General features: G+C 35.2%; 1 protein-coding gene across 1 annotated transcript in view; it reads left to right on the top strand.

The window, feature by feature from the left end:
- The window catches only part of MAN2A1 (mannosidase alpha class 2A member 1), a 211809-nt gene that overhangs the window by 136107 nt on the left and 52504 nt on the right, over window positions 1-23198 (top strand). Inside the window, exons 13-15 of the mRNA XM_036735899.1 lie at window positions 16920-17085; window positions 18416-18634; window positions 19042-19164. Coding sequence (XP_036591794.1) covers window positions 16920-17085; window positions 18416-18634; window positions 19042-19164 — 508 coding nt within the window. The remainder of the gene's footprint in view (window positions 1-16919; window positions 17086-18415; window positions 18635-19041; window positions 19165-23198) is intronic.

Here is a 23198-nt window from a genome sequence, read left to right as displayed (position 1 = left end):
AAAAATTAGAAGAAAAATTAATTGTCACAAAGGAAACCCTTAATAAGTGTTCTGGGTTTTTTGCCCCTGTTAATTAAGGATTGTCAATTCATTAGAAGAGTCAAAGTCAATTGAATGTTCTAGAATATGTGTTATTTTTTCCTAGTTTTGAATTTGCAGATTGCTATACATTGTGGCTTATGCCTATATAGTCTTTGCTATCTGGGTGGCAACAGTTGGATCTGTTGAACTTAGGAATTCTGAATGCAGTAGGACTACAGTCAATTAGGTGTCCATACTAAGTCTAAAACCACCGATACAGTGAGTCCCTGGAATCAGATTGGCAGGGGGGTAGGGGATGATTTGTGCATCAGGCTGCCCAAGGAAAGGCAAATCAGCTCAGGCCAGAAATGCCTATCAGTAGTGAGATCGGTGCCCATGATTGGCTATTACTCTATGAACCTGGGTGAGGTAGAGACACCTAATCTCTCCAAAAACAAAAGTATGAAAGAAGAAAGAATTTGAAATTAGTTGTCTGTTTTGGAGAGTATATACAGTTCCTTTTTTTTTAAAAAAAGTTTTTATAGTTCCTTGAGAATGTATTCTTCATCTTAACTCCACTTTCCTCTTTTTAACCCTCCATCCAGTTTCTTTTGAAGTTGCTTCCAATAAAGAAAGTTCATCCAAATAGTTCAGAGCATAGACCAAAGTGATATGGCATATTCAGTTTTCCATTCTTCTCAACCAGATTTTTTTTTTCCTTCTAAATGCAGATTAATAAAACGTGCCTACAAGATGAACAAGGAAAAGGATTTTAGTGAAGGTACTTCCTGATCCTGAAAAAGTCAGGGAGGGCTTCAAGCCCATCTTGGACTTCACAACACTTCACAACTTTGTGGTAAAAGAAACATTTTAAATAGAGCCTTTGGAATTAATTATTTCAACCTTAAATGGAGTGTAGCTTTGTCTTTTAGGGAAGAAAGTTGTGCTGTTTGTGATAGTAGGAAACTTTACCTGTAGTTCATATTTGTGTAGATGCATAAAATGAGCTGAACGTGTTGTAGATGGACGTTTGTCTCTATGTGTCTTTCTTTAGAACTTAGTCCTTGTGTTCTTGTGCTAGTATTGACTACAAGTGATTTTGTTTTTCCTGTATAGCTTGCTGCTAATTGGTTGATGTAGGTGACTTATTTGGCTCATCTAGTGGAGAATTATTCCTAGAACCAAAAATGGTTTCAAAGGTTGAAAAGACTATATGTATGTTAATAACTTCCATATTCAAAAAGTTCTTCTTTGAAAAAATTAAATTTCAACAGGAAAAATGTTTTATTGAATCACTCTAAGTAGGATATTTTTTAGGTTCTTTCAGAAAAGGCTAAGGAATGATTCCTGAATTTGATTCAAATGAAATTTTTAATGTCTTAGAGAAAACTGTCTAATATTTTGATTAGAGAAAACCCTTCTAGAATAATAGATACATTAAAAGCAATGACTCTAAACTTGATGTCTGCCAAATAATGTCTATTTTTACTTATTTTGGGGTTTTACGTTAATCACACTTAAAAAGTTGTCATATATGGGCATACCTTTTTGTATTAAAATTTGTCATGTTACTAAGCTTTTCATTCTTAGTTTTAGGGTTTTTAAAAATGTTGTACAGTGAGATATTGAATCAACATGAGTACTGGTATGTTGCCTTTATAAATATTTAAATTACTTAGACCTAAATTTTTTTTCAGTGTTTAGAAATAATTTCTATTTTTTTACCTGCATTTGAGACTATGAATTGATGGCTTTTATGATTCTAAACATTGCAAACAAAAAGTTTTCTTTAGATCTTACCCTTCTTTGTCTGTCTTGATGCATACTTGATGAAAGAAAAGTCTTTTTAAAGTGTCTCTGTCAATAGGCATTTGTTTTGGAAAACATTAAGTATACCTCCCTGCCTCTGAGTTCCTTTGTAGGGAATCACTGAATGCTTATAGAATTCCTTCAATTCAGCAATTAAATGGAGAGAGATGGATGGACAGATTGAGGGAGGGAAGAAAGGGGGGTGGGGCAGGAAGGAGTGTGTGTGTGTGTGTGACAATTGTAAGTGGTCAACACAGTGCATGTATCCCTCTACTTCACCTATGGGCATTATCACCACTATACCCAACTTCTCTGTTTATGTTGAAGATGTCACCATCCTTCTAGTATCCCTTGTTTATAGACTTGGGATTATTCTTGACTCTGCAGTTCTTCATTCTTGACTCCCTACAGTTACCTGATATATCCTATCCATTGGCATATTTTGCTATTTCCTCACAAAATCTCTTGCTTATATCCCCTTCTCACTGCTCACAAACTGCTGGTGACCTTATAGGGTTCAAACTATTGCATTTTTTACTGTATTTGCTATGTTTATATTTATACTGTATTACATATATCAGATATATGTTCTCCTAATAGAATGTAAGAGAGAGCAGAGATTAATTTTTTACCTTTGAATTCACAGTGTCTGGCACATAGTAGGTGCTTAATAGTGTGTATTTATTGGTTGATTGATCAGTGTTGTTTCTGCTGGCTTGAGGGGGTGCTGATGAAGATGTATCTGGCACTGTAACAACCAAAACTTCTAATGAATCAATCAGAGTTTTGGAGGCTAGGCATCAACGATATAACAAGAAAAATTAAACATTCCCTGCCCTCAAGAAACCCATGTTCTTTTGTTGGGAAAGCAATATGTATATATAAAAATGTGTACAGAATGTGTAAAAAGTAAATACCAGAGAATGAGGATGGGTGGCTTTAGCAACTGGGTGTAATCAGGTAATGCCTCAGGTAGGAGAAAGTGTTTGATCTGAGATTTGAAGGATTACTGAAGAGTCTAAAAGGCAAAAGTGAGGAGGGAATGTATTCCGAGCATGGGTCACAGTCTGTGCAAGGACCTGGAAAGATGGAATGTATATGAACAACAGCTAGAAGGTCAGTTTACCAGAATGTAGAGTATTTGAAGGGCAGTAATGCATAATTCAGCTTGGAAAGGTAATTGGAGCCAGGTTGTGCTGGGCTTTAAATGATAAACTTGCTTTTGTATTTTGTTCATAGAGGTAATATGGAGTCAGTAGAGTTTGAATAGGAAAATGATGTTGTCAGACCTGTGCTTTAGGAAAATCACTTTAGCAGCTTTCTGAAGGATGGATCAAAGAGGATTTGAGAAAGGGAGACTGATTAGAAGGCTATTAAAATAATCCAGGTGAGAGGTGATGAAGGCCTGAAGAAGGTTGGTGCCATGTGAGTGGAAGGGAAGGGATATATGTAAAAAATGTTTCGGAGGTAGAACTGGTAAGACAAGGCAAATAATTGGACATCATGGTGTGAGGAAAAGTAAGGAGTAAAGGAAGTCATAGGGTGTGAAACTGAGTTAGAAGGCGATATCTTTGATGGAAATAGAGAAGCTTAGAAGACGTTTTGGGTAAAAGGTAATGAATTCTTTCTTTAACATTTTGAGTCTCTAATGTTGTGGCACATCTGATATGAAATGACTACTAAGAGGTTAGTGATACGGAACTCAAGCTTAGGAGAAGGACTAAATCTGTAGATATTCATTTCTCTTTGATACAAATGCTTATTTACATAACTTGCATTCCTTAGCTAAAATAAGTTATAACAAAATTGCCATAGGATGGTTGTGGGTTTGTTCCTGCTGTTTGTAGAGAGAACGTTAGATCTCTTCCTCATAGGGTTAAAGTAAAAAGTGGTTAAACTCTCATTTCCTTCTCCTGTGGGTGTAATAATCATAATGTCCAGTACAAAAATGTGGCTTAATAAATGCCATTCTTTTTCAAAGAGGGGTGTGTGTGCATGTGTGCTCATGTGCACATGTGTCAGGAGGTCACAATATATGTCTTACATCTGAATTTGATCAGAAAATCCAGGGCAATTTGACTTTATTTCTTACAGGTCTTGGTTTAGAGGACTAGGGACAATACATGAATTTACCGTGAATTAGGCAGATTTTATTTTTCTTACTCTCATCCCCATTTCTGCATTATGACAAATAGCAAAGCTTTTACAGTATCTCTTTTTAGCCCCATATGTACCTTTACAGCATTTCCTTTAGGTGCTTCTTTCTCTCCTGACATTGCTTCCACCCTAGTTCAGGCCTTCATTACCTCATGCCTGGACCAGCTGCTGGTCAGTCTCCCTGCCTCAAGTCTATTCCCACTCCAGTCCATTCTTCACTCTGCTGTCAAAATGACTTTCCTAGAGAGAAAATTTGACCATGTCATATTGCCTTCCCCCCTTCCACCGCCTTCAACTAACCTTATTACCTCCATGATCAAATGTAAAATCATGTTTGTCTTTTAAAGCCCTTCCTAACATGACTCCTTGCAGTCTTTTCGGTCTTCTTACACCTTAACCCGGTACCCTTCCCACAACCCCCCTTCTTCTCACGTAAACTTGAATACTGTGTGATCCAGCAACACTGGCCTCCTTGCTGTCCTTGCACTGGGTACTCCATCTTCCGACTCTGCACTGTCATGTGAGGGCCTGGAGCTCTCTCCTTTCTCATTGCTGCCTCACAACTTCCCTGGCTTACCTTCGGGTCTCAGCTTAAGTCTCACCCTGTAAGGAGTCTTTCCTGATTCCGATTCCCCTTACCTTCCCTCTGTTGATTGTCTCCAATTTACCTGGTATAGATCTTGTTGGTACATAGATATTTGACTCTTATCTCCCCCATTTGAACGAGCTGCTCAGAGCAAGGAATTATCTTTTACCTTTTTTTGTATCTATTGCGTTTAGTATATTTTGCATATGGTAGCCTCTTGACAAATGCTTAGTGACTGACAGACTAATGTTGTTTTAAGTTTTATTTTTATTTTTTTGATATTAAGCAAAAAAATTGTCAAAATTAGCTCATTTCTGTGGACATGCTATTTGTAGTTCTATACAGATTTGTAGTGTGCTATTTTCCAGCTGGTTTATGTTTATCATGTGAATCTTATTAGACCACTTAACTCATTCAGATTGTTTCAGTGTATATATTACTCAGGTACTTTTTGCCATAAAGGAAGATTATTATACATCCTGTTAACTGACAAAATGATCATTGTGAACTTATATAATGTAATTTTCCATTCCATGGATGGTGAATGGAAATAGATATTTTATAAAAAAGATAGCACTATTCTGTTATTTGGACATTTAAAAAATTGTTGGGGTAAAATACTTTTGTCTTATGTTTCTATATGAAAGGCACTGTAGATTAGGGTTCCTAAAATGTGTCATAGGCACAAGACTATAAGAAACAATTTTATAAAAATGAATTTATGATTATTCTAAATCTAAGCATTTCTTCTAAAAGAGAAGGCATGGCAAAGGTAGGGGGCAGAAGAGAGGGGTGAAGGGAACAAAAAATGGATAGAGCCATCCCATGACTGAAAATCTCTTTCTAACCCAAACCATTTCAGAGTTATACCATTCCTGTACAGTAGGCAGAATTTCACAATATGATAAAATATAATTATAAAGCCCAGAGTAAAAATTTAATTTAACAGTTTGCTTCCTCAAAATAGTGGGAGCTTAATTTGCCACATACCCTTGAAGAATCATTTCCTTAAAACCATCCAATTTCTCTTTGACTGCTCTTTTCAGTAATTTTCCTTTTCATATGCTTAATGCTACCCAAATTCCCATTAACTGAAGTAATTAGACTTCTTCATTCAGATGGATTATTACCCCATCCCTTCAGAGTATGGGGAACGAGACCCTTTACCCTTACTGAGTTAGTAGGAAGGCAACAAACCTTACTTAGAATTACTTCCCATGTGCCAGGCATTCTAAGTGCTGTAGACACAAATGTGAGCAAGAAGAAAGACAGCCCCTGCCCTCAAGTTGCTTACATCTTATTAAGGGAAGACAACATATAAACGGGAACTGAAAGGAGTTGTTTAGAATGAGGAGGAAGGAGAGAAGGTATCTGCTTACGGGTCAGGACAGTAGAGTCCAGAGAATTGGACTTCCCTCACAGCTAGAAGGGGAACGAAGCATGGCTAACTTGGATCTGCCATCAAAATGGAGGCCCCTGGAAGGAACTCACCAATAGGAGAAGGCAGCTGGAATGGTGGAAGAATAGTAGAGGATGAGAAGACAAGATAAATCATTATGACAGAGTCTTGAGAGTCAAAAAGATATCTCTCATTGGTCTACTTCTCTCACAGAATTAACACCTAAGTTCAAGCCTTCATCACTTCTCATCTGGAATATCACAATGGCTTTCTAATTGGTCTTCTTTTCTCAAGTCTCCCCTAATTATTTCAAGGGAAAAATCTTTCCAGGCTTAATCAGAAAGAGGGGAGCAAGATACTCTTTTGGTATTTTTTTTCAAATTAGTTCAAAAGCTTCAGACTAGTATAATTTAAAAGTACTCTCTTGGTGTTTCTAACAGAGGGAATGGAGGCAATGCACTGTTTCTATGCTACCAAGCAACTGTTCACAATTATTTACCCTACACAAAGTCTGCAACAAATCATGCTTGAAGGACAGTCTTCTAGATTAAATTTACTATTTTCTGGCGTTTTCTTATGGAAATAAATTTGAAACCATTTTGTTAAGTCTGTCTCTTCTTTTAAAACTGTTGGCATCTATTCTTTTAAAACAGATTGGCATTCTTGATGTTTTCCACATATGGATAAATCTTCTATCTCCATGATTTTGCTTCAACTCTTCCCATGCCAGTAAATCTTCACATTTGCACTTAGAATCTCAGTTTTTCTTCATGACTCAGTTTGAGTGGCAACCTTTACATGAGGCCTTTCCTGGGCTAGTATCTTCCCTATCTTGGTTACTTTGTATCTGTTTCATATCTTTTTTACATACACATATACATACATGTGCATACACACATTTACATGTTGCCTACCCATCACAATGAAAGCTCCTTTGAGGACAAGGCCTGTTTGTCTTTTTATCCACAGAGTCAAGCATAAATAAAGTCCTTAATAAAAGTTTCTTGATTGGTTGATTTGAATTAAGAGGGAGTAAGAGTGTTTAATATTTTGAGAGTGTCTGCACCATGTAAGTTATTTAACTGTGAATTTTATCCGTTATACTCTGCTGCCTCTCAATGTAAATATAAAACAGTATTAATATATTTGAACAAATCTTTTCAGTGTTGCAGTTGCATAGCATCTTCAGATGTTTTAAAGGTATCCTTATGCTTACTTATGGTTTTCTCATTGCTTTTTCTAGGTAACTTTTACTTTATAGCTTCTTTGTTATATGTATCCCAGATATATTGAAAAGTTGTCTTATAATATTGCTTCACATTTCCCCATCTTTTTTTTTTGTTCTTGCCTATGTAGTTGGTCAATATATATTATACCAAGATTTTGAAAGAATATTTTTCTCCACCGTTTTAATTGTATTAGACATTTCCATCACAAATGCACTGTAATGTGCAATATGAATACCTTTCAATCATGATTTGATCAATGGTAGCCATGTTTAGTAGTTTGGATCAAGATGTATTATTATACACTTATTAGTGTTGGCATATTTACTAAAATTTGAATGTATATAAATTTCTTATCATAACCTCGAGTTGCACATACTGTGGATTATGTAAAAAACAGACTTTTTATAAGAAAGTTATTTTGGAACTTGCTTAGGATCCAAGACCAAAGCATCTTGTGCCAAATGCTTTTCTGTAATAAATGGTTTTACTGATGTATTTTCACTACTGTTAACCTTTAGAAAAGAAAAAAAAGTCTCAAATCAAGGGTTCTTAACTTGGGGCCTTGAAATTCGTATTTCAAAAATATTTTGATAACAGTTTCAAAGCAATTGTGTTTTTTCCCTATATTTTTATTTTATGAATTAAAAATTTATTCTGAGGATTCTGTAGGCATCACCAGAGTGCCCAAGGGATCTGTGACACAGGAAACTTCAGAACCTTCTACACTACACAGAATGCAAGCTCCTTTGGTCACTGGTGTATGTTTGTTAGGTTTGATTTTTAAAGGACTGCGGTAAGCTTAACTTATTAAATCTTCCCAAAGTAATGTGAAATGTCAGGGCGCCCCCCACCCTGAAAAAAAAACTGATAAGAGTTGTAAATTTCATTGAAAGGAGTATACTATCCATGACTAAGAAGATAATAATTTTGCTAACTACAGTGCCCTAGTCAGAACACTTTTGGAATAGTGTGATAACTTATAGGACCCAGATTTTAGAACAGATATTGACAATTTAAAGAAAATCCAGAATATTGGTTTTTAAAAGGTGTTAATTTTTTTTTCTTCAAGGAGAAAATGAAATCCAACCCACTCCCTTGCTCCTGTTCGATTTTAGGTCCAGATTTTTTTTCCTTCTACATAGTTCCTATCCTTTGAGAGTATGTTGACTATGAAAAGTTTATCTCCTAATAGTATGAATCTGTGTTTTTGGAAAGGCACTGGGATGGGATATTTTGGAAAGGGTATGGGATATATCTGTGTTTATACAAGCTCTAGGTTGGAAATGATAGCTGTGAAATAAAAGAGATGTACCTAGGGTTGGTGTAACAGACTCATTTGTCCAGTGGAATAAAATAAAACATAAATCAGTTATACCTGAAAATCCATGTGCCAGAATTACTGTTTAAGTTAAAACCTCTCAGTAATTTGAAAAAGTTAAAGTATGTTGAATAGAAATATAGAACGATTTCTCGATTAATGCCTCAACTGATTACAAAAATTTGGATGTTAGAGTTGTGATTTTTGATCAGAGTAGAACAAAAAGACAACCATTAACATAATTAAATAAGAGATTAACGATTTTTTTTTCTAATCTCTTAACTATGTGCTTTAACACTTTGCTAAATGCTGGCAAGAATGCTGTCCCTGCCCTCAAGGAGATTACATTCTAATAGGGAGAGAGAAGCATTTAGTGAAGTGGTGAGCCAGGGAAGATCAGTTTGTTCTAAAAAGTTACAGATATGGTAAATAGGGTTATAGGGGTGTACATTGATATACTGCTTCCATGAGCAATAGCAGAGGAAAGATGGATGGTAGGGAGGAAGGAGAGAGGGGGAGAAAACAAGCATTTATTAAGTGGCTACTGTGTTCTAGGCGCTATGCTAAGTGCTTTACCTTAATCCTCACAGTGCTGGGATAGGTGCTGTTTTATTCCTATTTTACAGTTGAGATAACTGAGGTAAATTGAGGCTACATGATTTGCCCAGGGTCATATAGTTAATAGATGTCTGAGGCAGGATTTAAGATCAGGTCTTCCTGACTCCATGCCCAGCCATCTCTTTAACTGTGCTGCCTAGGTGCCTTTACAGAGTTAATTTGATCATGATTTCAGAATTTGGAAGGGCATGATTGAGTAAAGATAAACATTACACAGTAGCAAAGTGGCTGATGAGATGATCAGGGAGTAGGAAACAAAGTAAAGCATAGTTGGGCCTGCCTGAAATAGCAGACCAGGTGAGGAAGACCACGGTTAGGACAACAGAGTTGCATGGTGTATGTTACGGACATGAAAAGGTTAAAACTTCCTGGCAATGGAGGAAACCAGTATCATGCTTGAAGATGCCAGAGGCCATGAGGTAGTAACCAAATGAATGTACGTGGATGTGTGATTACTGAATTTGCTGATAAAGCATCATGTAACTTATCCATGCCTCCCTGTTTTATCTGACTTTTTCCTTGACTCTCATAAGTTTACCACTGGGGGGCTTTCCCCAGGTGATCATAATATTATAAGGATATGAATGGAGCATTTGATTTTTCTACATGTTATCCTTCACCTCTGCCATGTGACCTGCCCATCTTTTTCTTTCTTATATTCCCTATTAGCATCCTTTACGTAAGTTCTTCTGTGCTCCACCTTTGTTATATGGTTCCAGCCTTGTTCACATCCACCCTGAATCCCTCTATTGCCCTCTCGAGATGCATATTTTTAATTCTTCAAGTGCCGTTTGTCTTCCAGGTGTCACAGCCATACAATTCTGATATGGTATTGATTGGTATTAAAAACTTTGTTTCTGAAGTGGTCGTTCAAGAGATCAGTCATCTTAAGGTCATTTAAAGGAACTTTGCAGTTTCCTGAAGGCTCTTCCCTCTCCTATTTAATTTTAAATCCAATTCATTGTCCATTTGTACTGTCTGTCCCAGATATACTGATAGACAAGCTCTAAAAATTGTCCATCTGTATGCCATAATCTGGGCAGTAGGCATTCTTCATCTACTTGTTTTTGTTTTTTCCTTGTATGGATGTTTAGGCCATTTTTTTTGAGTGGTATTATAGTTCTTTCCTAAGAGGCTCTGCAGTTTTCTGGGGTTTTATAAAATTAATACATTATTATCCACAAACAAGATTATTAAGTGCAATTCACCATCCATATGGAATCATTCAACTTGGACTTTTCACTGAACACATTTGGTGTCAAACCTGAGATTTATGATCAGAAGATCATTTAAACAAGATTATTTCTGTCGTTATATCTTTTAAGAAATCTGGAATAATTTTGATGTATCAGTGAGAGACAACTTCTTTGAAAATTTATGGCTGTATGATGCTTAACTCAATCAAAAATTTTTTAAATAATCAGTGGATAGTCATGGCTACTACATGTCTGGGATGGGATTTAATCAGATATATCTTTTGTAAAAACTGACCCATTCCTATAATACCCTTATCAAGGATGTACTCAATGTGTGTATAGATGGTTCTCTGAATGACAGTAAATATATATTAAATATACATTTGTTAAATATATATTAAATATGCATTCATGGAATAGAATAGAAAGTAAGTACATAAAGAGGAAGTTAACTGAAATGCAAAAATAACAATAAGGACTTAATAGTAAATTATTTTAATTCTTCCTTAGAGCTGTATAAATATAACAGAAAATTAAATGAAGAAAGTTAGGGACTTGGAACAGAATGTTGAAAAACTGGAGTTTCCTACATATGGAGAAAAAATAGACATGGGACCTTTATAAAAATTGATTCTGCTCTAGCATGGAGGTGTCACATATGAGGCTTGTAGCAACACTTCTGAGTACAGCCTGAACCAGATTAACATGTAATTGGGGAATATTTAACAAAATGATTTTTTAAAAACGTAAACAACACAGACAGCATTACATTTTAAACCATCTCTGGACTTGGATGAGATTTACATGATTACTTTATTATATATTTTAAAAGAATTGCAAGTTGTACATGATAAAGTTGCAGTTTCATGTCCTGTCATCTTTTTATTATACTATGTTATGGAAATACTTTATTCCATAAATTACAAACAAAATAAATAAATAATTATTTTAAGGAGCTTTAGAAAACTCACAGGGATCCTTATGTACAATTAGCCCTCGTTTCTATTTGAGTTTGAAACAATTGTTCTAGCATATGAAGAGCTAATCAGTGTAGAAAGTCAGAGATTTAAATGTATTAATAAATATTATAGACATAGCAATTAATTAGTAAGGAAAATTTGAACTAAAGGAGACTCAGATAAAGGCTCAAGTATTAACAATAATGGCAGTAGGAATACAACATATTAAATATACAGGAATGCACAAAAATTTCTGCTGAGATAGGAAACTAACATAATACATAAGACTAGGAAATGTTCCTTGGTAGATATCAAATGACATGAACAAAGACTTTCAAAGGAGGAATTGCAAATGATTAACCACCACATGAAAAATTATCCCAAACCCTTGATAATGAAAGAAATGCAAATGCAAAAAACTGTGAGGCTTCAACTCACACTCTGAAAATTGGCAAATAAGACACAGGAGTATAGCAGTTAAAGTTGAAGGGGCTTCAGAAAGCAATTGAACAAGGTGGAATATAAAAAACTAACATTCACATCAGAATGTCTGCATTCAAATCCTACTCTTGATCATTACTTTGACCTTTGGGAAAGTTACTCGACCTCCCTGGACCTCAGTTTCCTCCTTTCAGATATGAAAAGGTTAAACTAGCTGTCCTCTGAGGGTCCTTCTAGTTTTCGCTCTCTTATCCTTCAAGCCTGTATAAGGCATAAAGAAATTTCTGGAGAGATCAAAATCCATAGACTTAGATTCTGAAGTCAGTTCTTAAAAACAAATACTTCTTAGGGATTTATAAACACCTTTCTGCATTTATCAGTAATTTATGTCCTAGAGTATGGTTTGATTTTTGCCTAGTCCTTTCTTGATAATTATGCTTATGAAATATTCTTATATTCTTTGGGGGGGGGTAGGTAGGAATACTTTTTGTTGAAGGATTTTTTTGTGAAGAACATAATTTTCATTAACAATTTATTTGTGGAAAAATCTAGCTTATCAGCATATTGTTTTAGTTTGCAAAGAAGTCACTGTGGTTTTTTGGAATATCTTTATGTTCTTTATTTCAGAGTGGAAGACCTTTTTGCTGTTTTCCTTCAACTTAGTATTCACATTTTTTAATTTGTCATATTCTTCTGGGATACCTGTGACTCTTTTAAATACCTCTGTGCATTACCTCTTCAAAGTGGTTTTTTTTTTTTTTGGCACATTAAAAAACTCATGTCTTGCATAATTTTGTCTCTTGCTTTCTGCTTTTGAATTTTCCTCTTCATTTTTGAGTTCTGCACTGGGGAGAGACTTGAAACCAGGAGACCAATTAGGCTGTTGCAGTAATGTAGTTAAGAAAGGATGAATGCTTGAATTAAGATGCTTCTGTGTGAGTACAGAGAAGGGGTCAATGCAAAAGATGTAAAATTATAAACAGCAAGATTTGACAACTGAATGGATATATGGGGTCAAGGGAGAGTGAGGTATTGAGGACAATGCTGAGGTTATGAATCTGGAAAACTGGATTGATGCTTGATGGCTTTGGTTAGTGGGGATTTTTCATGGGTGTGGAAGGTGAGGTGAGGGAGATAATATTCACTCATGGGAATGTTGAATTTGAAATGCCTCCCTAATAGCGAGTTTATAATATCTAATCGTTATGTTAGGATAAAGCTGAGGGGAGATCATGGGGCTGGGTATATAGATCTGGGATTCATCTGCATAGAAATCATAGTTAAACATATAAGAGCTAATGAGGTTATTGAGGGAGTATGTAGTATATAGGAGTACGTAGAGAGAGAATAGATGAAGGCCTACTACAGAGCTTTGTGAAACACCCAGTCAGAGGACTTGATATAGATGAGTTAACCAAAGACAAAGAAGCAGCTGTCACACAGGGAGGAAGAGAGCAAAAGTCATAAAAACCCAAGTAAGAAAGTACCCAGGAGTAGAAGGTGATCAGTAGTGTCACATGTAGCTGAGGTTGAGGAGGATGAGGCCTGAGGAAACATATCAAATTAGGCAATTAAGAGATGGTTGGTAACTATGGAAAGAGCAAACAGAAGGCTAATCAAGACAGTTGCTTCAGCTGAGAAGCAAGATAGAAAATAAATCCATAGGCATCTTTGACATTTTTATGTATCTATTCAAAACCAGAAACAATAGATAGAAGGAAAAAGGATATTGTAAAATTTAAGAATTTAAAAAAATATATTGGCATTGACCTTCCAAAAGTTTAGAGGACTTTTATGTTTTAATGGGACAAGTATAATAAAATAGATAATACTACAAAATTAATCTACAGGTTTAATGTGATGCCAATCAAAATACTAATGGAATACTTTGTTGAACTAGACAAAATAATTTTAAAAATCAAAAAAGGAACAGAAGGCGAAGAAAAACAAAAGATCAAGGGAAAATATTTAATAAGAGACATAGGGAAATGGAGCTTTGTGACAGACATTATATGATAAAGCACTAAATATCACAATGGATTAGATTGTATAAGAACCAGATGTACATTGCAGACTAATAAATGTACAGGAGATAGAGCCTCATGGGTGAGGCATAGAAAGAAGGCATATTTGACAAGACTAGGAAGTGTGGAAAAGAGAACAATGTATAAATAAGGTGAGAGAGGTAACTTGGGGCAAGACTCCTAAAAACTAAACAGTGGAGAGTTGATTATATTTGGTCCTAAAGGCAAGAGGGGGTTCCAGTAAAGGAGCAGGAGTGTGGACATACCTACACTTTAGGAAAATCACTCACTTTGGCTGCTATGTGGAATATGTATTGGAATGAGGAGAAGTTTGAAGTAGGGAGACCAATTAGGGAGGCTGTTAATGGTAGGTCAGCTGACGAGAGCCTGAACTAGGGCAGGATGTTGATTGCATGGGGAGAAGAGAATTGATGTGAAAGATACTGGGAATGTAAAAATAACAAGATTTTACAACAGATTTTATATTTTGGTTGAGAGAAAGTAAGACATTGCAGGGGTGTGAACTTTCATGTGTTCAAGTAAAACCCCAATGGACAAATTACAGGTATATTCAGCAAAATCTGCTGGGAAAGTTGTAGATCAGGTTTGCAGAAATTGGTGATCAGCAGTCTAAATATGAGAAGTCATACTACCAAAAAAAAAGTAGAAGACAATAGCTTTCCTTATGAAGAAGGAAAGAGTTTTAAACTAATCTCATATTTAGCCACATAGAGAAGATAAAACAAAAAAAGAGACAGTTTTGATTTTATGAAAATTTATCTATAGATACAGATATATGCACAAATAAAAGCAGTACATCCAGAAAAAGAAGAAAAAATATGCAGTGGACAACAAAAACTAGATACTACAAGAAAATGCCGAAGTCCTAAGAGTCATTCTCTGATAGATAGTTGTCCAAAGACACAACTCAGAAATTTTCAGAAGAAGAAATACAGCTAAAGAAATTAAAATTAAAACAACTCTGAGGTATCACTTTAAATCCATCAAAATATCAAAGGTGGTAAAAGATGATTCAGTGCTCATGAAAACGGCATGTAAATTTATTGTTGGTGACACTGAATTCAACCGTTGTAGAAATTTATGTGAGATTATACAGCATAGCTAGAGGAAGTGGTTCATAATATTCCTTGTATCAAGAATAAAGAGCCTATCTGTGCAGCACTCTTTATAGCAGTACTGTTTGTAACAGAAAAAAAAAAGTGGAAGTAATCTATGTGGCCAATGATTGAAAAAGACCAAATAAATAGTTTTCCCTTCCACGTCATGGGGGTTAGGGATGCAGTGCCCCTGTGATCTGGAAAAATCCATATAAGTTTTTTTGGCCTTCTCTTCGTGCTAGAGAAGAATTCTGAAATTGTTTTTTTTTTCTTTTATGGGGTGTTTACAGTACCATATTGTAAGATTTAGGTTAAGTATTTGGTCATAGGCAATATTATATGATCCTATATGTGTAGTACATTTCTGAGTTTCTAAACTTTTTCTGTTCTCTGTTGGCCTCATCTTCGACATCCACAAAACATGCCTAAAGTTCTCACTTAATTTCTTAGGCTGACCCATGATATGTCAAAACTGCAGTAGGGAAAATTGCAATGCGGAGAGATTAACTGTATCCCTAAATATAATGGAATGTTATTATGTTGTAATGAATGTTATGTTGGAGAAAACCATAAAGTATCAGAAAACTGCCAAGTGAAGGAGAGTGAAAAAATAGAACTAAAAGAACATACATGCTTTGTAAAGAACATCGGAAGAGCTCCAGAATAGTAAACACAGTGCTCAACACTAGTGTTAACTTCTTAAAGTTAGTTTTCATACTATCTTCTTTTCTTTTAACATCAAGTAATTGAAGGATACAGGCATAAAGGCAGTCATTCATAACCATTTTAAAGATACTGTTTTGCTTAATTTTTTATGGAATTTGAGATGGTTTTCTCTTTTGTTTTGCTTATTCTGTGATTGATTCCATCTAGGAAACACAAATTTATTTAAACGTGTATATTTCATATATAGATAAGAAAATCGCAACATTATTTTAAGGTCATGTTGTCTTTGTAATCCTTTTATTTCATTATTATGTTAACTTTAATAAGTTTACATGAAATTATTTTAAAATGTAATAATATTATGCTGATAAATTAGATTTCTATTATGCTTCCCATACAGAGAAATCAGTACTTAAAAGCATGAATTCTTGACAAATTTTAACAACTTAATGTCATGATGATAAATGAGTAGATAATTTGTTGAGGTATGTTTGCTCCAGAACTAAATCAGTTTAATGAAGAGTAATTTTCATGATGTACTTATATATGCTTGTAAATACATATATGACTGGTTAAAATACACAACTTTGAAAAAGGCCGGCATAACAGCATCATTGGTGGTGTGGGGCCAGCTAGATGGAGTGGGCAGCCCAGCCCCAGGAGGGGAGTTCCAAAGCTGAATGGCCTAGCTTCTCCAGCCTATAGCCTGTCACGGTCTGGTTAGCAGTAGCAAGGCATGGTAGGAGTATGGTTGGAGAGGCTAGAGCAGCTAGGTAGAGATGGTAGATTCCGAGTAACGAGGATAATAGTCCTAGGATGTGAATTTCAAAGCTGAATGTCCTTATCTCCTTTAGGTCTCTGAAAATTTGATTCAAAGGGTGCTCCAGCAAGATGGCATAATAATCATAATTATAATAATAATAGAAATAACTAGCATTTATATAGCACTTTGAGGTACGTAAAGTGTTGTGCATACATTATCTCATTGAGTTTATCTTTATAACAACCCTGTGAAGTTGGTCTATTATTTTCCCCATTTTGCAGATCTGGAAAATGAAGCTGAATTGAGGTTGTGATTTGCCCAAAGTCACACAGCTAGGAAGCGACTGAGGCAGGATTCACATTCAGGTCTTCTGGACTCTAAGTCCAGGACTCCATCCACTATGCCACCTAGCAGCTTAACCAGGCATGGCAGGAAAATGACCATGGGTATAGGATTTAACTTTTGATTTTTCAGCAATTCTGCCTGAATATTTTACTCATAAAATTTTATTACTTATCTATTAATTAGTGCTCTGTTCAACACAAGAGAAGTCACATAAATAATTTTTTTTAAAGCTGAAATATTTTTAAAAATAATTACAACTATTTTTTTCAGGTACCTTGTGATCTATAATCCTTTTGAACAAGAGCGTCACTCTGTGGTTTCAGTCTATGTGAGTTCATCAAAAGTTAAAGTACTCACAGATTCAGGAAAACCTGTCTCAATTCAAATTAGTGCTGTTTGGGAGGGAGCCAATACAATTTCAAATGAAGCATATCAGGTGTGTTACTTCTTTGTACCTCTCTTATACACTTAAAGTTCTGTTTTGTTTTATCATTACTTTCATGTGTATTATATCTCCCCTACTATATTGAAAGCTCCTCAAAGGCCAAGAGTGTGGAATTTTAAATCTTTGTATGATTCAGTGCCTTATGGAATTGATACTTCAGTTTACTTTGTTACATTAAACAAAATATAGTCAATATTAGGTACTATTGGCTACATTTGGTTTGTAAGTGTAAATAATTGATATTATTTGTTTTGTTACCATGCATGATATAGTTAAAGTTAAAACTACTATTGATTCACTTGTGTTCTCTGTAATGCCATATTTTATTATCTTGGTTTCCCGGAAGAGTGTTGCAAACGTTTTCAGTTCTTAGTATTGTGGGTCTTAATAATTCGTGTATTCTATTTTCAATATTTTGGATAATTTTAATGCAGCTTTTACAATAAGGGTTAACGAATTAGAAAAGAAAGCCTTCTTAAACTGCTAAAATCATGAAAGATAGAAGCCATATAATGTAAACATTTCTGAGAATTTCACTAAGTAATCTATGTTAAATGGTGTTCCAAGTGTAACCCTGCAGATTGAATTTTTAGTCTGGGACTTACTTAATTGGAATTATATTATTTTGAAAGGGAATTACTGAATGGGTCTGATATAAACTTACAGGAAACACACCAAGTGTATCACCTTTATTTTACAAATCTAAAGAATGTTGTGAACTTCTGGAATCAGTATTTTATTTTTAAAAAGGAATTTTTATCTTTGAATTTTTCTTTTAACATTCAGCACATTTATAAAACCATCTGCTGTGTTCAAAGGACTATATTATCTTTGTATCTCTTTTGCCAATATTTACCAGTCCTCTGCTAGAAGAACGCTATTAGAAAAGTCTTTAGAAATAGCCGTATAATGCTTGCATATTTGATCAAAGCATCATAGTTTTAGAAAGGACCTTTGAGTTCATTGGGTCAAGCTTTCTCTTTACAGATGAAGTAGAAGTCTGAAGAGGTTATGTGTCTTAACCCAAGTAATGTAGCTAGTAAGTGTCTGAGGTGGGATTTGAATGCAGGTCTTCCTAACTTCAAGTCTAGTGTGTTCTCTGCACTGCAGCATGCTGACTCTAATATCTAATATTAAAATCTTAAATGTCTTCTTAGGGTTTGGAGCTTTACCCTAGATTGTCCAGGCGTATTCCCTCAGGGATAGATTTGTTCCATATAGTGTTAAAAAATTTATGTTATAGGGAGGATTTTTTTCCTCACTAGTAACACTTGATAGTTGGTTGAATTCTTTAACTGTTTTTTTCCACTACATTCAACAGATTTCCTTTGTGGCCCACCTACTGCCATTAAGTATGAATATATACCAGCTTTTGGAATCAGAGAGCTCAGAGTCACACATGGCTGCTTATACAGTCTATAATACGGAAGCAAGTTCTGGAACAATTTTCAAGATAAAAGAAATGAAAGTCAATACAGATGACATAACTATAGAGAACTCATATATAAAACTTGATTTTAGTGGATCTGGATTAATGGAGGTATGTCAAAATAAATATTATCACTTATCATTAGTGCTTATATGCAAAAAAATCACAATACATCACAATATGCAGGAACTTCCTTCCCCCCATAAACCACTATGTATTGGGAGCCATATAGAATTTACAGAAGTTGCTGAGAGAGAGTCCAGGTGGACAGTAGCCCCTTTTACAGTGTAAATTTCCTAAACTTGTCCCCATGACCCCTTGTATTTTTTCCATGCTATGGAAATACAATGACTCTTGTGAAGGCAATTGATATCCTTTCATACTGATCCAGGACTCTTGGAAGTTTGCCACTAAGTTATTTCCTTAAATAGGAAATTGAGATATTGAGATTATTTATACTTAGGATTTGTGGCTGTTTGGTTGTTAATACTTACAAATGGGGAATTTTCTATCCTTAGAGAATGACTAATAAAGAAGATGGTAAAATCCATGAAGTCAAAGTGGAGTTCGCGTGGTATGGAACCAGAAATGGTAGAGACAAAAGTGGTGCTTATCTTTTCTTACCTGATGGAGAAGCCAAGGTATGGTTCTGAATGCTTAAGTATGCAGATTCTTTTTGAAAGTTAAGGAATAAGAAAGAAAATTCTTCTAACCTAGGAGAAAAGGTTTGGTTCAATGTATAAACTTACATCTGGAGTCATAAGATCTTACATTTGAATCTTGATGACATTGCTTACTGCCTATTATATACTATGTAACCTTAGGTGATTCTCAACCTCTAGTTTCTTTATGTGTAAAAAGAGGGTTGGATAAAATTACCTCCAAAGTTCCTTCCAGTGCTTAACTCTATTATCTCATAGTCCCATTTATTAATCTTTTGACCATGTATTGACTTAAGTTCTGGGACATATGTTATGTCAGTTTGCTTAACCATTTATGGTTGGGAAAACAGAGTAAAATAAAATTTTACATTGGGGGGGGCAGGGCAATTGGGGTTAAGTGACTTGCCCAAGGTCGCACAGCTAGTACATGTGTCAAGTGTCTGAGGCTGGATTTGAACTCAGGTCATCCTGACTCCAGGGCTGGTGCTCTACTCTCTGCACCATCTAGCTGCCCCTAAAATTTTACATTTAACACATTATCTTCAGAAATAGAAATGGTACTGACAGTATACAGTTCTTTGCATGTGATTTTATGTTTATGTGTGCATATATTTGTGCATTTTGCATGTAAGCTAACTCTTGGTTATTCATTGACTTGTTTGTAGATTTTCTAGGCTCCATGCATTTCTGCTTTCCTGCTTCCCATCTTTTAGCAGTTTGTCCTTTCGTTGACACTTACACCATGCAATCCAAGGATGATGAAAGAAAATAATCATTTTCTAATTCTTTTGTATTATCTTTTAGACCTCACTCTTTAAAATGAACATTATTTTATTTTAATTTGAAAATTTCATGATTTATTCACTAGGTCTGTAATTTTTTTCTCTATTTGATTCATAGTATGTTCTTTGAGTAATAAATGAGAAAAATTCCTAAGTATGGTGGTGGAGTAGAATATAGATTTGAATAGTTGAAAGTAAAACTGAAAATTTGAAAGGGCATGAGAAATAAGAAAAGGGGCAATACTTATACTCCAAATCTCTGGAAAATAAACCTTAATGAAAGTTCAAATACAGAAGCATTACTAAAATGTGAAGCAGATCTCATAGATTCCACTTAAAGAGTACTGTAGTTGGAATGCTTCCTTCTGATCTCAGCTGACTTTATTTTTAGGCATGGTACACGCTTTCTTTATATGAACTTGAGGTTTCTCACCACTAAAATGGAGGTAATATCTGAACTGCTAATGCCTCATAGAGTATTAATGAGGAAATTAAATGAGAGCTGAAAACACTTTGAAAAGTTTAAATTTCTGCTAAGATAGCCACCTGAAGAAGAGGCAGACCACCTAGCTCCTAAATACTTACACCAGGACTAACCTGCAACCTTGAGGCCACATGTGGCCCTCCAGGTCTTCAAGTGCAGCCCTTCAGTCAAAAGGCCTTCAGGCCACAGGTTCCTCACCCCTGACTTACATCCTCAAAACCTTGAAGTTTGCACCAGGCCAAATATTGATTAAGAAATCCAAGGAAAAACTATAGTGAATGACATCTACCTAAAACTGCAGAAAAAGTTAGCATCTTTCTCCTTCTAGTCACCCAGTAAGCCTTCTAGTGTGGTCAGAGATGGTCAGGGACAGGAACCATGCTGTGTTCTATATCTGAATGCAATAAATGATAAGTAAATCTGAATGCTTCCCTGAGAAAGCCTCAGGATGGAGACCCTGAAAGCCCCAGGGAGCAAGATTAAGTACTGACCAGTGTGGTGTCAATCAACCAGTACTCAGACCTGGGAAGCCTAGGACACTGTCACTCTGCCCTGAGACACTGGAGAAAACCCTAAATATTCCACACTCTGAACCTCAAAGGTCCAGGGAAGTCTTAACCCAAGGGCTTCGAAATGGCTTGTGTCAGCACTAGAGGCTGAGGGATGCCGAGAAAGACCACGCACAGAACCTCACGCAAAAGCACAATAGGGATTATAGTGTGCCTCTGGCACCAAGTCTCAGTCTAGGAAGTAGAGCTAGAGAGATGAATAAATCAAGGAAAACATCATCCAATATAAAAAATTATTACAAATCTAACTCCATAACAACTTCAAGCAGAGATTCAAAGAAAAAAAGGATTTTCTACAAGGACTACGTGAATAGCTAGAATAAATGAATCAAGAGATTATGAAATGAAATCAAAGCTCCTGAGGAAAGAATATGGAAGAAAAAATAAGTAGCTTAGATGCAAAAACAGAACTTAACCAAGAAATGGACTAGAAAGCTAGAAGACCAAAAACTAGAAGAAACCAAAAGAGAAAAATCAGTGACTCCACGAAACAGCAAAAAATGTTAGAAAAAAATCAAAAGATTAAAAAATTAGGAGACAATGTAAGCTGATTTTTTTTAATGGCCTTGAAAACAGGTCAAGGAGGAATAAATTAATAGATCATAAGTTAAAATTCAGATAGATTAGAACCAGAGAGCAAAGTAAACATACAAAAAAATTCACTAATTATCTCCTGAGAGGAGTCTCAAAATAAAAAGTCCCAGAAATGTCACACTCAAAATCTAGAGCTACGAAATCAAAGAAAAAAAATATCATATAAATCCAGAGAGCAGTTCAAGTAATGAGTAACTACAGTCAAGATCACACAAGACCTGGCAGCTTCTACTGAAAATGAAAGGTACTCTTGAAATACAGAATTCTTAAAGGAAAAAGAGAGAGGCGTACTACTAGTAATAATTACTCTGCAAATTTGTGTGTAATCTTACAGGGGAGAAAGTGGATCTTTAATAGAATAGAAGATTTTTAAAGCATTTCTGATGAAAAAGATCAGAATGGAGTAGTAACTTTGAAATAATAAACACAAGAGTTCACCTAGAAAGGCAAATGTATTCAAGCAATTGGAATAAACTATATGATGATGTAGTGCTAACTTTCTAATGGAGAAGAAAATTAAGTGTCCCTTAAAATCACAACATCTTAAAATGAGATTGAAGGGATTAAATGAGAAAACAGAGGTCCCAGGGAGTGAACTGGTTCTTTTCTCAGGATTTGAAGAGGGGAAAGGCATAGAAAGTATAATAAGGTATAGAAAGGAGAAAGATAATGGGGCCTGCCGTTTATCTTAATTAGTCTGAATGGAAAGAAAATATGAACGTGGAAGAAAGGGTGAGAAAAGTGCACATCAGATAAATAAACTTCACTCTTACCCGCAGTGAACAAAGGAAAGTTGAACACACATAGTTTTGTGTAGCTGTGCATCCATTTCCACAAGGAAATAGAGAGTGGATTAAGAGGAAGGATAATTCTGGGGAGGGAAGAGCAAACTTCCTGATCTTGAAAGGAGTATTAAAAAGAGGAGCAGTTGGAGGGAGAGAAAAATAACTGAAACCTAAAGGACTGCCTTAAATTGCCTCTTAGATAATTGGGAAGTGACTGAACAAATAAATGTAATGTACTATTGTTGAGCTTCATGAAATTATAAAAGACATGATTATAGAGAATCCTTGGCAGTATGAACTGACGCAAATTGAAGCAAACAATCGAGAACAGTTTATACAAGGACAACATCGTAAACTAAAATTACTCTAAAGACACCTCTTATCAAAGCACTGACTAACCATGTCTCCATAGCTCCTATGATGAATCTTGCCATCCACTCCCTGAAAGAGAGGTAGCAATTTCTCTGTAGAGAGGTATAAATTTTATTGTGTGTATGTCTTTGTGTGTATATATATCTGTGTGATTATTTTATGTGTGTGAGTATTTTAAAACAACATAAAATGGAGATTTATGGTTTCCTATAGAGTCTTCTGTTTTTGTTGTACTGTTTACATGGAAGTGTTCTTACTTGGTTTATAAGTTCAGAAAAAAAAATTTTTAAGGAAGTAAAGCCCTGCACAACTTTTAGTTTGGTATTTTTTTTTTCCAAGTAAAGAGATACCTTTTCTTTAAAGGAACATAAAGCCTGTGTAGGGTAGTTCACTGTAGTTCTGAATCTTTTTGATATAATGTACTTCC

The sequence above is a fragment of the Trichosurus vulpecula genome, chromosome 1, assembly GCF_011100635.1.
Source record: "Trichosurus vulpecula isolate mTriVul1 chromosome 1, mTriVul1.pri, whole genome shotgun sequence".
NCBI classification, from domain to species: domain Eukaryota; kingdom Metazoa; phylum Chordata; class Mammalia; order Diprotodontia; family Phalangeridae; genus Trichosurus; species Trichosurus vulpecula.
Note: the sequence above shows the minus strand (reverse complement) of the source record. Positions and strands in the feature narration are given on the sequence as shown.